General features: G+C 40.9%; 1 protein-coding gene across 8 annotated transcripts in view; it reads left to right on the top strand.

Moving 5' to 3' along the window:
- The window catches only part of CADPS2 (calcium dependent secretion activator 2), a 539,410-nt gene that overhangs the window by 177,302 nt on the left and 346,338 nt on the right, over positions 1 to 15,770 (top strand). For 7 of the 8 annotated variants that reach the window (XM_042970898.1, XM_042970882.1, XM_042970892.1 and 4 more), the window contains one exon: positions 14,592 to 14,924. In XM_042970898.1, coding sequence (XP_042826832.1) covers positions 14,592 to 14,924 — 333 coding nt within the window. Of the gene's footprint in view, positions 1 to 906; positions 950 to 14,591; positions 14,925 to 15,770 lie in introns of those variants that run through there. The other variant, XM_042970925.1, reaches the window with a different exon arrangement.

Below are 15,770 nucleotides of genomic sequence, written 5' to 3'. Positions count from 1 at the left end.
GCCAAGGGATTTGTGAAAAAACAGATTATAGACAATTTAGGAATTCCAAAGTAGAAGGTTAGGGGGAAAAAAAAAAAACACAGAAAGAGCTTAGAGCAGTCGATGCACTGGGTAAGGATTGTTTCTAATACCACCTATTTAGTAGGTCTGAAAATAACCTAAAACGGGACCATCGATGAAATGCAGAAGGGAATTAGGTAAATTCCTGGGTTTGGGTTCAGAAAACCAGCCTCACAAATATTGGAGGGAGACTCCATTTAGAGTCCATAAATACATAGCTGAAAATACATCTGTGCAGCTACCTGAAAATGCTTGGCGTCTTCTGTGTGAATAGCACCACTGCTTCTGTAGCAGGAGTTACTCCTTTTTGTGTTAATGGTGAGCATCTTACCCATGTGGCAGATTCATTGATAATTTCATTCAACAAATATTGATTGCCTTGGAAGTCTAGGAATAAACCATACAAAACCCATTGCCCTGATGGAACTTGCTTTCTAGCATGATTAAGTTCCAGGATAAATGTAATATGTTAAATAGTTTTAATTGCTGTGGAGAACAGACAGAAAACAGGATGGGAACTGTCAGAAGCAGAGTTGCAGTTTTAAATGGAGTAGGCTTTGAGGCGCCTTGGGTGGCTCAGTCCATTGAGCCTCCGATTCTTGATACTGGCTCAGGTCATGATCCCAGGATCATGGGATTGAGCCCCACGTCGGAGTGTGTGCTGTGTGTGGAGTCTGCTTAAGATAGTCTCTCTCACCCTCTGCCACTCTCCCCTGCTCACACTTGTGCTTTCTCAAAATTAAAAAAATAATAGTAGTAATAAAAAAATAAAACTGGAGGAGACTTCACAAAGAAGATCAAAAACTGAACCAAAGACCCAGAAGGAATGTGTGCCATGCACTAGAACACATGCACGGAAAGGGCAGCATGTGCAGAGGAGAGCCACCAGGTTAGTAAGGGGGCCTGTCATCTGAAGAATGTTTAACCTCACAGCTTAAAGACTGGGTTAACTGCCATTAAAAAGCTTGAGGAATGGCCTTTGGAAGAACGCAGGTTGTCTTTGCGATGACATGAAGTAAAAGTCTGTGAGAGAATGACAGCTGTAAGGAAAGTGTTGCCACCGGGAAACAACCTTCCTGTCCTTGGTCCTGTCCTAGACAGTTTATGGCAGCAGAGAGTTTCTCTTCCCTAAAGGAATCGGTTGTTGTTTAGATATCATTTTAATGGTGGTGGTGAGGGAATCCATGTTTTGAAAGAACTCTGGGATTTGTACCCTTGAAGTCCCTTACTATCCTGAAAGCCAAATTCTGGGATTAAAAACCAACAATGTTATTTCATGCATAGTAGCCATCTTGTGGAAGAACAAATAACTGCAAGGTATAAACCACAAAAATTCAAGTATTTACTGAGCACAATTGTATGCCAGAGAGATGGTAGTTCAACAAGTTTTGGGTTCATTTTCTTTACCATAGCAGAATGTTTGCTTTGAAGATTGACTTCCTTTCCAGAAATATTTTTCATTTTCATTTTGAAACTTCATTTCTCTGCTGTAGGCTCCTGGATTATCAAGAGTAAATAACTTGGTATCCTTAAGATTCATGTTTTAGAAACCTAGAATATGAAAGGGTAGTAGCTCATTCTCTGGTATCCTGATAGTATTGTAGAAAAAAAAATGATTTGGTTTTTTAGAAATGGTCTTTCTCAATTTCGGTGTCAACATTAGTATATCACCTGTCTTCTCAAAAGTTTCCTGAGATATTGTATCTGCAGCATAAGGGACGAGTATTTGTTTTCCAATCCATCATGGATTATTTTGTAAAATAAAACCCATGTGTTTTATTTCCTCTGAAAATGTATAACAGAAGTAATTTGGATTGATGACGGGATGGATGGATATGTGAAAGAAACACTAGAGTAAAATGTCATTTGTAGAATCTAGGCTGGGAGGTATATGTCAGAACAAAGGCAGTTGTTAGGAGTTTTAGCTTCTGATCTCTTCACATTTGATAAAGGAATGAAGATTGGTTAAATGAGTGATTTTTCAGACCACCAAAAGCTTTTTTTTTTTTTTTTTTTTTTTTTTTTTTTTTTTTTTTTTTCCCAATTTTTACGTTTGGGCACTTCCAAAGCAAAATGTTGATTAAAACTCTGCTTTTGGATGTCATGGCATTGTCACATCACTGCAAGTTTCTAAAACGTCTCTGTACTCTGTCTTTGGACAGATGATGATAATTTGAGAGTTGGCGTTGGTCCATGGATCACACTTCCCATAACACTGATGAAACTCATACATTACTATATTATATAATAAAAGAAAGCGTATTGAAGAAGGCCGTTACCCCTATTCCACCAGTGAGGAAACTGACCCAGAACGTTGCATGTTCTCAGCTTGTGTCACACCTGGAACACCCAGGGCTGATTCCCTTTTTGTTACATTATTTTCCAGCCGACAAAAGGAGAGTGACACAGAAATGGAGGATGAGGTGAATAGAATTAGAGAATTGATGCTGAACTATTGTAGAAGAAGAGGACTGAGCACATTCTTTGTTCCATACAATAAAGGATTTATTGAACGTTAGATACTATGAGACTCCAAAAGTAATCCACTGTTTAGTATTTTTTTTTTTTCTGTATCATAATCATGAGTGGGGGGTGGGGGGACATCTTTGTAAAACAGAACAAAGTAGCTCAACCCAGAAACTTAACAGTTTCTATGGTACCATGAAACATTGAAACAAGAGCGAGGAGATGGGTGCAGAGAGGGTGGTATCTTCTTTCACTCTATGTATTTGTATAGAAAAATACTGTAGAAATTCACATTTCCTATGTCATGGCTTTCTTTTCCACTGCGAACATGAGTTTTTTTTCTTTGAACCCTAAACCATCCCAGTCTGGAGATTGGAATCCCAGCTAGTACCCAGTGATTTTGGTTCCGTGTGTATGGAACTTAAAGTGAGTGGGTTGGTGACTTTTTTCAGCTTCAGCTTCTCTAGTTACAGGGTTAAGGAAAGTTTGCCATTGGTTTAAGGAAGTTTAAAGGACATTCTTAAGCTGAAAAATACTTGTAAAGAAAACTGAAGGATCTGCTATTGGTTGATATTACAAGAAAAACTTTATAAAAACTTTGTAATGTTGACAATAGAAATAGCACGTATATGTTTTTCCAAAAAGCTTCGTATTTTTCAAATCACCTTTATGTTCATCTGGGTATAAGTTCCCCTCAATCGAACTATAGGACAATGCAAGAAGACTTTAGTAGTTTAGGGGGTTCAGATTTGCTCTAAGGGCTTTAGGTGAGTTATAACAAAAGGGTCATTTGAGAATACCTGCTTTCTAGTTTAAGGATAGAGGTTTAAAGGTATCACCCAATTTTTCAAATAAGAGATGGTTTGCTATCATTAAGTTATATTTTCACATTTGATAAGGGAATGGGATTGGTTAAATTAGTGGTTTCCAAACTGTTGGAATTCATGGATCGGTAAAAACAAACAAAAGAAACCCCCCCGAGGTCAACTACAGCTTTTTTATTATTTTTGTCGAGAAGGATCATTAACCACAACAAAAAATTGATTCACAATTTACTGTTAATAACATTGTATTACAAGTAAGTGTTATACCTATGATTTCTATCAAAATATTGGAGTGAATGTAGCTTTACTAAAATTACTTTGCAATCTACATTTCTTTCCATTGAATTAGGGAAAACTACATTCCAGGGTGGTCATAAAACCATCTTTTGGATTCAGTAACTTTCCCAAATTCCTTGCTATTATGAGGACTCATGATTTCCTTTAAAATTTGAGTGTTGAATGATACCAGATCCTACAGAGGCTTTAAAGGTACAGCTCTAATGAAGTTCATAGTCTAAGCAGGGGAAAGATACAGGGATTGCTGTACAGAATTTGCTGCAGCGTGAGAACAGGTTAGGTTCCGTTCCTTAAGAGAGGATGGGGAAGCCCTAAGAAGGCTCACAATGAAGAGGCGGTATCAAGGCTGTGGGAAGCTTCACAAAGGAGGTGGACAGTAACAGGAGAAAATTCCGTACCTCCCAATTCTCTTCATCCACCCAATTCTGTAGCTCAGTTTCATAAACCATAAGTTCATAGATCCCCAAATTTTATTATAGGGTGGGGGATGAGGAGGGATCTCAAGTGAGACCCTCAGAGCTTCAACTTTGACCCTTCGGCAGTCTGGATGTGTGACCTGGGGCATGTTTCTTTACCCCTCTGCTTTATTTTTTTTCTTTTTCTTTTTTACACCTTTAAAGTAGATGCTAGCATGTACTTTGTATTGTGAAGGTTAGTATATCTAAAACCCTAGAATGTGTTCTAGCTATTTTCAAAATGCTTTTTTAATCATGTGACTCCCAGACTTACATGTTTGGAAGGCGTTCTGTGTTCTTTTGGGATAAAGACCAGGTACCTTCCAGGGCTTAGGAAGCCTGTCCTTCCTCTCTAGCCTCTTCTCATTCACTAGATGCCCTGTCCCTTCACTGATTCTAAGGAGCCTTTTCAAACCCACTTAGATCAGTTGTGTTCCCCCGTCTACTATCCCTTGGTCTCCCCTCTTTCCAAACAAATTCCTCTCCATTTTCATATCTCCAATCACCACCTCAGGGAATCTTCTGTGACCTCCTCAAATAGGTTCAGAACCTTGTTATAAACTCTTGTGGCTCCAGAAATTCCCAGTATTTTCACCTAGCTGCCATCATTTTGTTTGGTTTTCTCTAGTATAAGCTCTGTGAAGGCAGCAGACTCTTGCCTTTTTCTCAGTAGTACATTCCCAACATTGAGCACATTGCCCAGTAGATAGTATGTTTTGATAAAATATTTATGGGAGAAATGGGTGAGGTATGGGGGAGGGAACTTGTAGAGGACTGTGCTAAACAAGCGTTCCCTTTATTAGAAAAGAAAATACATTCTTCCGACAGGTAGAAGAGAAGACTGTAAAGGAAGCTTGTGGGATACCCAGATGGATGAAGAGACTGGCACAGTACAGCCAGTAGGGAACCTATTGACTGGCTCTGGGCATGTGAAGTGACCTGATAGATGCTGGCGTTGATACTGGAAAACTAGAAATTGATATATAGTGGGACTAAATTCATCACTGTTAAGCTACATGAATTGATAACACCTGAAAAATAGGTTTTAAAAACAGTCACCGTTTCTCTGTGCACGGCCTCCATTATGGGAATTAGAAGTAGTTGCCATTAAGGAGAAAAGGGCGTCTCTTCTAAGTGGGGCTCTTGTACTTTCTCCATGTTTTTCCTGGCTGGACACCTGCTGGCAGCTTTCCCAGGAACCATCTCATAGATAGCCACAATGATTTGGCACGCACATAATGTTTTTCTTGTCATTATACGATCCTTCTGAATCAGAGAAGCGATGCATGGATCAGATCAAAAGCAATGGCTGAACAATAAGTGCTTCTGTGGAAAAGTGTATTTGAAGTTTTATTTGGACAGCTGAGCGAGCAGACTTACCTTTTGCAGATAGAGCTTACTATTGTAGTCATCGCATTTCAATTGTTATTCTCCATGACATGAAGGTATTCAGTGACTTCTTTGGTATATAAACTGAGCAGCTGAAAGGAAAGGGTGGCCGTTGGTGGTGCTCAGCGGGCCCCCATACGTGGTATAACTTGTTAAAATGTGGAGAAGACGTGACTACACGGTATGTTCTGGTTTGATGTGAGGTACCTGACTCCCACACTGAATTGGTAGGGTGTGTTCAGTGGCATTTTCACAATAAAGGTCACTGATTGGTAATTCCCATAGTGTTGACCAGCACCCATCAGAATATATATAGCTATCAGGGGTGAACCCTTGATAGGAGTGGGGAAGTGAGAAGAGTAAGTAAAGGAATGTTGCTTTTGGATTCCATTGGTCTGTTCTCTCAATATGTGGCCTTAGGCCAGTCACTTAACTTCACAGTCTAGAACACTTAATCTGTAAAAGAGAAAGATAATAAAGGCCCAGGGAGGGTGATTGTGGGGACAAAAGAAGATAATATGTAAAGAGCTCTAGGGAGACAGAATATCTGCTCATCAGTGGGTTTGCTGATATACCAAGTTCCCATCACTGCTTTAGCACCAATAATGACACACTATTCAATGTACCCCAGGCATAATTTTATGGAGGATCCTGGGGCTCTGACCAGAAAGCTGGCGTGTGTGCACCCAAGGCTTGGAGACCAGTTCCTAGAACCAGCCTCTTCATGTGGGCACCCTTTACCTGCCTTTAACTTGACAGTTGTTACTGTGAGAGGTTAGAAGATTAAGATAGTTTATATCTGATGGGACTAAACCCATCATTGTTCCATAATTTATAACATCTGAAAAATCTTTAGAAACTATCTGTGATTACAGTAGATTGTCATTCAGACTTTTTAATTCTTTTTTGAGAGAGCGCGTGCACACAAGTGCCTGTGTGAGCAGGGGTGGGGCAGAGAGAAAGGGAGACACAGAATCTAAAGTGGGCTCCAGGCTCGGAGAGCTGTCAGCACAGGGCTCAAACTCGTGAACTGTGAGATCATGACCTGAGCCAAAGTCAGACACTTAACTGACTGAGCCACCCATGTGCCCCTAAAGTTTATTTTGAGAGAATGCATGTGCATGCCAACAGGGCAGGGGGTGGAGAGTGAGAATCCCAGGCAGGCTCTACTGTCAGCCTGGAGCCCAACACAGGGCTCAAACTCATGAACTGTGAGATCATGACCTGAGCCAGAGTCAAGAGTCATGCTCAGCTGACTGAGCCACCCAGGTGCCCCTAGACATTGTTTTTAAACAGTATTTTTAGAGACAGAGACAGAATGCAAGTGAGTTGGGGCAGAGAGAGAGAGAGGGAGGCACAGAATCCGAAGCAAGCTCCAGGCTCCAAGCTGTCAGCACAGAGCCCGACACGGGGCTCGAACTCACAAGCTGTGCGATCATGACCTGAGCTGAAGTCGGATGCTTAACTGACTGAGCTACCCAGTGCCCCTAAACAGTGTTTTTAACATTTTAAACAATGTTTTATTTTTCTCACAAAACTAATTTTACTTTCCTTTATGGCATTATTCATACTGTATTCTGAGATGTTTTTCTGTCCCATTCATGTGGACAAGCTCCATATTTTAAGTTAAGCATGTAATTGAAAATTACTAAACCTTAGTGTTTATTTAAGTTCTGCAAGTGCATGGATGGGGAAATAATCATCCAAACCATCCTCATTTATTCATTTCATGGATATTTTCTAAGTGCATGCTCTGTACTTGGCCTGGTGGTAGGTGCTACAGATACAGTACTGAACGACACCATCTTTGGCTTTGGAACTTACTATTTACTGAGTTAAAGAATAAGATGACAATATAACCTTCACCGAATTATCACAGTGACAAAGTGCTAAGTACTGTAAAGGAAAAAGGTGCTAGGATTACATGCAAACACTGCCAGATCAGGCTGATTCAAGGCGATTGGGGAAGGAATCAGTAAGGAAGGGTTAATTGTGCCAATATCCTGCTGTCTTGATGATTACAGCTTTGTAGTAGAGGCTAAAGTCTGGGATTGTGGTGCCTCCCACTTTGGTCGTCGTCTTCAATATTACTTTGGCTATTCGGGGTCTTTCATGGACAGGAAACCCATCAAGACCCTAGAGGAGAAAGGAAAAAACCTCTCTGACCTCAGCCACAGCAACTTCTTACTTGACACATCTCCAAAGGCAAGGGAATTAAAAGCAAAAGTGAACTATTGGGACCTCACGAAGATAAAAAGCTTCTGCACTGCAAAGGAAACAATCAACAAAACTAAAAGGCAACCAATGGAATGGGAAAAGATATTTGCAAATGACATATCAAAGGGCTGGTATCCAAAATCTATATAGAACTCACCAAACTCCACACCCGAAAAACAAATAATCAACTGAAGAAATGGGCAGAAAACATGAATAGACACTTCTCTAAAGAAGGCATCTAGATGGCCAACAGGCACATGAAAAGATGCTCAACGTCGCTCCTCGTCAGGGAAATACAACTCAAAACCACACTCAGATACCACCTCATGCCAGTCAGAGTGGCTAAAATGAACAGGAGACTATAGATGCTGGCGAGGATGTGGAGAAACGGGAACCCTCTTGCACTGTTGGTGGAAATGCAAATTGGTGCAGCCACTCTGGAAAACAGTGTGGAGGTTCCTCAAAAAATTAAAAATAGACCTACCGTATGACCCAGCAATAGCACTGCTAGGGATTTACCCAAGGGATACAGGAGTACTGATGCATAGGGGCACTTGTACCCCAATGTTTATAGCAGCACTTTCAACAATAGCCAAATTATGGAAAGAGCCTAACTGTCCATCAACTGATGAATGGATAAAGAAATTGTGGTTTATACACACAATGGAATACTACGTGGCAATGAGAAAGAATGAAATCTTGCCATTTGCAGCAACATGGGTGGAACTGGAGAGCGTTATGCTAAGTGAAATAAGTCATACAGAGAAGGACAGATACCATATGTTTTCACTCTTATGTGGATGCTGAGAAACTGAACAGAAGACCATGGGGGAGGGGAAGGGGGAAAAAAGGGAGGGAGCCAAACCATAAGAGACTCTTAAAATTTGAGAATAAACTGAGGGTTGATGGGGAATGGGAGGGAGGGAAGGGTGGGTGATGGGCATTGAGGAGGGCATCTGTTGGGATGAGAACTGGGTGTTGTATGGAAACCAATTGGACAATAAATTTCATATTAAAAAAAGGGTTAATGGAGTGGGGATCTGAAGCATTACTAAGAGATAATTAGATGATGGTCAGATGGACACTGTGAAGTTTGGGAGAGACCAGTGGAACTGGAGCATGGAGACTGAGCGAGCGAGCTACAGAGAGACAGAGAATATGCCTTGTAATGAAGCCAGAGTGGTAGTTTGGAGCCAGTGAAGAATTTGTAAGCTGGAGGAGGATTGAAATAACAGAGTAAAAAAAAAAAATACTAGTTTGATGCCAGTGAAGGGAATAAGTTGGGAAAATGAGAATCATTTGGGTGGCTTTCAGGAAAACGGAGGTAGGAAAGCCAGTTCCAGGCACTCTGGGGTGCCTGGGTGGCTTAGGGAAGCGTCTGACTCTTGATTTCAGGTCAGGTCATGATCTCACGGTTGTGAGATCGAGCCTTGTGTTGGACTCTGGACTGAATGTGGGATCTGCTTGGGATTCTCCTTCTTCTCCTCCCCCACTTGTGCTCACTTGTGTGCTTTCAAAAAAAAACAAAAAGAACTTGCTTTTAGATAGTTGAGACAGAGTGAGGTGCATAAACAACTTTTGTGGGCACAGGAAGAGGAAAAGAAGGATTTGAGAGGAATTTAGGGGGTGGGATCAGCAGGGTTTTGTGACAAGTTGTAGGGAAATAAACATGGAAGAGATGGAGGTTTTGAGAATGGTTTCCAGGTCTCAAGGCAGGAAGTAGGTATCTGATGTTCACTGAAGCAGATAGAGCAAACAATAGGGAAAGTTATGCATTCTGTTTGAGACTTGTCCCACTGGCACCCTAGACTTCATGTGTAACGAGAGCTTTTGGTTGGTATTAGCTGTGTCCGAAGCTTGAGTGATATTTGAAGAGTTTGGTGGATCCCGTTTTGTGATGGTGTCAGAATTGGGAGCGTGTGCAAAGTGGACTACCCCAGACCTAACTGATACTGGTCAGCATAGGATCCCAGAGGAGGATACAGAAGGGAAAAGCAGCCATGGTATCATGGTAGGTCTTCCTTTCCCTATGCCTGGGATCAGGGGAGGGCTGTCCCTTCCCCCTGCTTTCAGATCACGGCTTTTCCTTCCTCATGCAAAATCTCTCTTGCCTTCTGGAATGCATTCCTTTCAACTATACCACAAATCTTTCAGCTTTTTAGTGTTTATCCATTTCATGGCTCCTCTCACACAGACATCCATATCTCAGGAAATCTGTGAGCTGGATACGTACGTAATCCTCTTCTTTAGCTTTAGAGTGTTCAATGTCCATAGATAGTACTTTTTTCAACAAATCTTTATTGAGCTCCTATTATAGGACAGGCTCTGTATCAGGCCCTGGATTCACCAGCAAACAAAACCAAGTGTCTATCTGCTCCAGTGGTGTTTGCTTTCTTTTTGGGGAGACAAATACATACAAGGTGCTATGTACTAAGAGAAAACTAGAGCAAGATATGAGGGTGAGAATGGCAAATTAAAAGGGGGCCGAGGGGGCACTTCTTCTCAGAAAGTGATATAACCGAGACCCAAATGAAGGTAATATAGTAACCCATGTGGGTATATTTGCTGCCTAACAAATCATCTTAAAATTTAGCAGCTTAAAGTGATAAATGTGTACATATCATTTCACAATACCCCAGTGTAAGGAATCAGGGTGTAGCTTAGCTGATGTTCCTGTCTAGGGTCTCTCGTGAAGTTGCAATCCAGCTGTCGGCTGAGACAGCCATTATCTCATGGCTCAATTGGGACTAAAGAATTTGCTGTCCAGAACACTTGTGTGGTTCTTGGTGACCTAGTTCACTGAGGGCCTCCTTTCTTTGCCTCCTAGCAGCTTGCTTCCCCAGCGCAAATGTTGGGAGAGAGGGACAGTATGCCATGGTCTTCTGTCAACAGATCTCAGAAGTGACACACCATCATTATTTTCTGTCATCCATACCTTAAACTGCCTCTTTACTGACTTGTCTCCCTCCTTGCCTAACTGCAATTTCCCAGTCCAGCTTCTCCCTCTTTTCTCGTTTCCCTTTTTATTCGTGCTTCCTAAAAGGAGAGTTTATATTTGCTGTCTTAAGTTTTACAACTTGTCCCCCCTTTCTCTCCTACACATTGGCTCCCTCTCTCTTCCACACCGTGAACTCTTCTCTGTCAAAGGTGACCTCTGGTGATAAAGACTCTTCTTAATTGAAAAATCTAGTCTAAATTTAGTTGACTTCTCTTGTGGCATTTAATTCTTTTTCTCTTGAGATGATCTCCCCTCTGGATAGCAAATAGATCAGACCTTGCCTTTTCCTTCTCTGACGCTGCCCCCTTTCTTGGATCTAGTTCTTTTCCCAACTGTTTAAATGTAGGTATTTAAGAGTTTTTTCTTCACTTTTTGTTTTTACTTTACTTTGTCTTCAAAGCTGACTTATGCCAAAACTAAAATAATCCATGACCCCTCCTGACACCACCGCCATATACAAACACTACACACACACACACACACACACACACACACACACACACACACACACGTTTTTCCATCTGTATTCTTTCACTCTTTATTTTTGGTTAATGGAATCCAGGCACCCTCTAGAACTTTTCCTGCCTTTCCAAATTCTATAATTCGTGACACATGTTAATTCTGTCTTTTAACTCCCTCTTGCCTCTCCCTAGTTCTCTAGTTAATGACCTTTGCCCTAGATCAAGCCCTTCCTGTTTTCACCTGGTCTACTGTACTTGTATGGTAACTGATAACCTGATCTCTGTTTTGTTCTATCCTCATGTCTTTGATGCTGCTACCAATTGTTAGCGTAACTCCTGCTTGTCAACATTTCAATACCTGGGTCGCCCGGCCGTCATTGGCTCTCTGTCCTCAGAGCCCAGATCCCTTGCTTGGCGCACAGTGCATTTTGCCATCTGGTCTCTGTTGGTCTGCTTGGCACAACTTTGGCTCCTCTTACCCTTACGTTTATTTAATGCTTCTGCAGTATGAAAATTCTGACGTTACCCTCAGAAGACCATGGTGTCTTATGCCTTTATGCTTTTATTTCTTTTGTTTTCCTGAAATGTATTTTATTCTCCCTTTTCTCCTTTAACCCACAGGTCATTCAAATTACAGGTTCCTGTCTTTGTTTTGTGCCTTCTTTGTCCTCAACCTTGTCCCCAGACAATGGAGTTCCTTTCCTTTTCTCCTCCCCCCCCCCCCACCTCCTGCCCCCTTGCATAGGCTGCAGTTCTTGCTTTTATTTCATTATTTATCCTGTCTCTCTCTGGTTGTGTGAGCTTTGAGGGCAGGGTCTCTGGCCCATTCACTCTTGTGTCCCCTCAGTACTTAGCAAAATGCCTCACAGGTGGTTATCTAGTAAATATGTATAAATAACACGAATTTGACTGAGTTAGTATGGCTTCACCTATGGTTTTATAGGGTAGTGAAGACTCCAGAGACTCCTTATTATCCTTGCTTCAAAAACATTGTCGTGTTCCTTGGTAGAATTTAGCACTGTGTTAGGCAGGAGAAGTTGAGAAAACATAAAATGCCTGCCAACTTAAAGTATCAAATACCAAGTAATTAAAAGCTCTTCTGAAGCCAGTCCTAAGGTATTTATTTTGCACATTAAAAATATCTTGCTGTTTCCAGCTATACACACAGCTACCAAATTTTTAAAAGTTGTTTGTCTCAACTCCAAATAATCTCCCATAGAAATAATGTTACTTACAGCATTTCAGTATTTCTAGATCAGGGTGCAGTCTGGAGACAGAAAGCACACAATTGAGCAGGGACAATTAAATCAATGAGAGATTGGTTACCATGGGTAAGGAAAGCTGAAAAATATGGGGGCACAGCACCTGGAGAAGGAACAAATCTGGGAAGGGTTCCACTCCCTGCCTCTCAAAGGCTGGGATCCGGTCCTCGTTGGAGATGATGGGGCATGTCCTACTGCATGGCAGAGACATTCACTGAAGCACCACACTAGTAGGACTCAGGTGGGAGGGGGTCTGCCTTCTGAGGTGCTGCACTGCAGAACTCACTGGAAATCTGCCAGTGGGGGTGGTGCCCTGGGAAGTCACACTCAGGCCTGGGGAGAAGCTGTCCAGGGGTTGGTACCACATGCCTCCAGGGATAAGAAGAAAACCAGAAGGAAGAGCCCTCTTCCTCTAGTGTCCCTCCAACACCCTGTAAAGTGGTGCTAGCTGACACAGGCAGGGTACTGGAAGGGTAGCACAGAAAAGCAATAAATTGACTACTTTGACCACTGAGCTTATCTATGTCCCCATTTAACAATATACCTGTATCACAGGAATTAGAAAAAATACATAAATGTAATTTATCTTGAATTCTAGTGCCTAGTGAGAGTTGTGCAGTTAGATGAAGATTAGAAAGGAGATGAAGGCACTCCCATGTGTATCGAAGTTGTTAATGGTATTCTTGGACAAGGTACATCATTAAATGTCTTCATTTTCATTGATCTGCGTAAAATAAAGGCATTATTGTTACATCTGTCACTTAAGAATTAGTTGCAGCTTAGAAACCTAGAAAATAAGAGTATTTTATGTAATAACTGAGCCACAGCTGGTAAAGAGGAAGCGTTGTGTGTAGGTCTTAAATGTTTGCTTAATACAGAGTTTACAACCCCTATTTCAGTACATTAGTCAACGAAAATTTTTGAAGAATCAGGAATCTTCTGGCCAGTGAGCAAAGACAGGAATACATATTTTGTGTGAATGACTTTAAAAGGAGAAAAATAAAATGTTGGAGAAAGGTTTGGAGTTAGGTGACAGTCAATGGAACTAGTGAGGTCACTTTATATGGAATGTGTGTCCTGCTTACTGACATGCAGACAAGCAAGAGCCTACTTAGTCTAAGTAGTGGGCTCATAACTTGGGGTGCCAGTTCTTTGGGTAAAAGTTAACAGGGATTTTTGTTTCATAAGCTTCACAGATGAAACTCCTGGGACTGTACTGAATAATCCTACATGCTCTTTGGGAAGAATTTGTCATTATAGGAAAAGAAGGAATAAAATCAGTCTTATCTGATTCATGGTGGATTCTTAGGACTATTGATGAGAAAATAGGTATTTGAATCTTGACTGATATTTGCTCATTTTGGGGTCTGTAACTTAGAAGAAGGAGATGCTTAAGGCCAAGTGTGAGTTGTTGCACAGTAAGACCTTATTATCCATTTCTTCCTGTTTCATGAACAGTCCTCTCCTTTTCTCTCCCTCTCTCTCTCTCCCACTCTCCCCCTCCCCCACTCTCCCCCTCCCCCTCCCCCTCATTGTCTTTGTATTTTATTTCTTAACCTGGTATTAGCAGATGGCTAGATGCTTCTTAGAGAGTTTGCTTTTCTGTCATGCATTTTTACCAGCTATGAGACATGTGGGAGAAGTTGGTGGACTAGTGAAGTCAGGGTTGTGGAAGGTTATACCCTAACCCCCAGCTGTGGGGCAGTTTTGTTTAACAGTTATACATGCTAGGTATTGATTTGGATACTAGACTTACCACACTATTGGACTTAAGATCCTGACTCAAATAATTGGAACTCCTCTCCCCGCTAAAAACCTAGCCTAAACCCTTAAGTACAGATAAAAACGCTGAGTTGATGTCTCCAGTTACCTACTTAACTCTGAAAAAATTCAGTTGCAGAGATGCCTAGCACCTTCCGGTAGAGGCGCATGTAGTTCAGGTCGGCTCATGTTATAGATTTCTCACCATTCATTACTGCCTCTTGTAAACGTTTCGTCATTTTAGAAGATTTGGGTCCTCCATTATGTTATTAGTTACCATGTGCTAGAAAACATTTTTAATCATTGTAGAATATTTGTCCTCATTCTGAGTAGATGGCTAAAAGCAAGTGTTCTTGCCCAGTTGTAAATGGTTTTTTGGTTTGTTTTTTTGTGTCTTCTAGGTTTTTCTGAAGAGTGACCGAGTGGCAAGAATGGTTCAGAGTGGAGGATGTTCTGCTAATGACTTCAGAGAGGTGTTTAAGAAAAACATAGAAAAACGTGTGCGGAGTCTGCCAGAAATTGATGGCTTGAGCAAAGAGACAGTGCTCAGTTCATGGATAGCCAAATATGATGCCATTTACAGAGGTGAAGAGGACTTGTGCAAACAGTCCAACAGAATGGCCCTAAGTGCTGTGTCTGAACTGATTCTGAGCAAGGAACAACTCTATGAGATGTTCCAGCAGATTCTGGGTATTAAAAAACTAGAACACCAACTCCTTTATAATGCATGTCAGGTAAGTGGTCCATATTTTCCTATTGCCCCTGTCTCAGAAGGCACATCAAATGTTTAAAAACCTGTGAAAATGTATGTTTTATAATCAGTTGGCTGAAGAGTTGAGTGGAAATGAATTTTAGTAAATTGAGTAGTGGTATTTGAAAGAAACTTTGGAAGATGCATTTGATGGAGAACCGTTTATTCCGTGAGTAGTTGTTCCCATGCATCCTATTTGAGGACATCAGATTTTCACCTATTGGGTATATATAGGGCATGCCCCAAGTACAAAAGTGAAAATAATCTGTTATCTGAAAAAGTTGGGCGATTTAAAATAAACAGGTATTCCTGAGTGCAAAATAATTTTTTCATAAAGACATGCTGGTCTTTTGAGTTTTATGGAAGTAATTGAAATTTCAAACTTTTTTCTTTAACCCAGCCAGATAGAAATGAAGATCTTGCTGAACTATGTAATTTAGAGATGACCAAATTAAAAGTATTTTTTCTTTTCAGATGTTATTTGTAACCATACATAGGAAAAATGGAATAAAATCTATACCGCACCTTTCATCTTTGGACCCTGTGATTTGTCTAATAATGTAGTCATATCATATGTGCATTTTGTTTGCTTGCTTTAGTGGTATAAATTACTTAACTATGCTTTAATATACAATTCACATTGACAAAATTGAGCATTTTGAAATTCATGCATTCATGAAGAGTTGTACGGCTATAATCATACATTTCCGTTTTTCATCTTTTCACAAATCTCAGTTTCTGTGTTCTGTGTGTATCATTTGCATTACGAACTTGTGGATCAATTCAAATGAATAAATTGACAGTTAATAGTAAAGCAATGTGGCATCTT

Source organism: Panthera tigris, chromosome A2, assembly GCF_018350195.1.
Source record: "Panthera tigris isolate Pti1 chromosome A2, P.tigris_Pti1_mat1.1, whole genome shotgun sequence".
Taxonomy (NCBI): Eukaryota; Metazoa; Chordata; class Mammalia; order Carnivora; family Felidae; genus Panthera; species Panthera tigris.
Note: the sequence above shows the minus strand (reverse complement) of the source record. Positions and strands in the feature narration are given on the sequence as shown.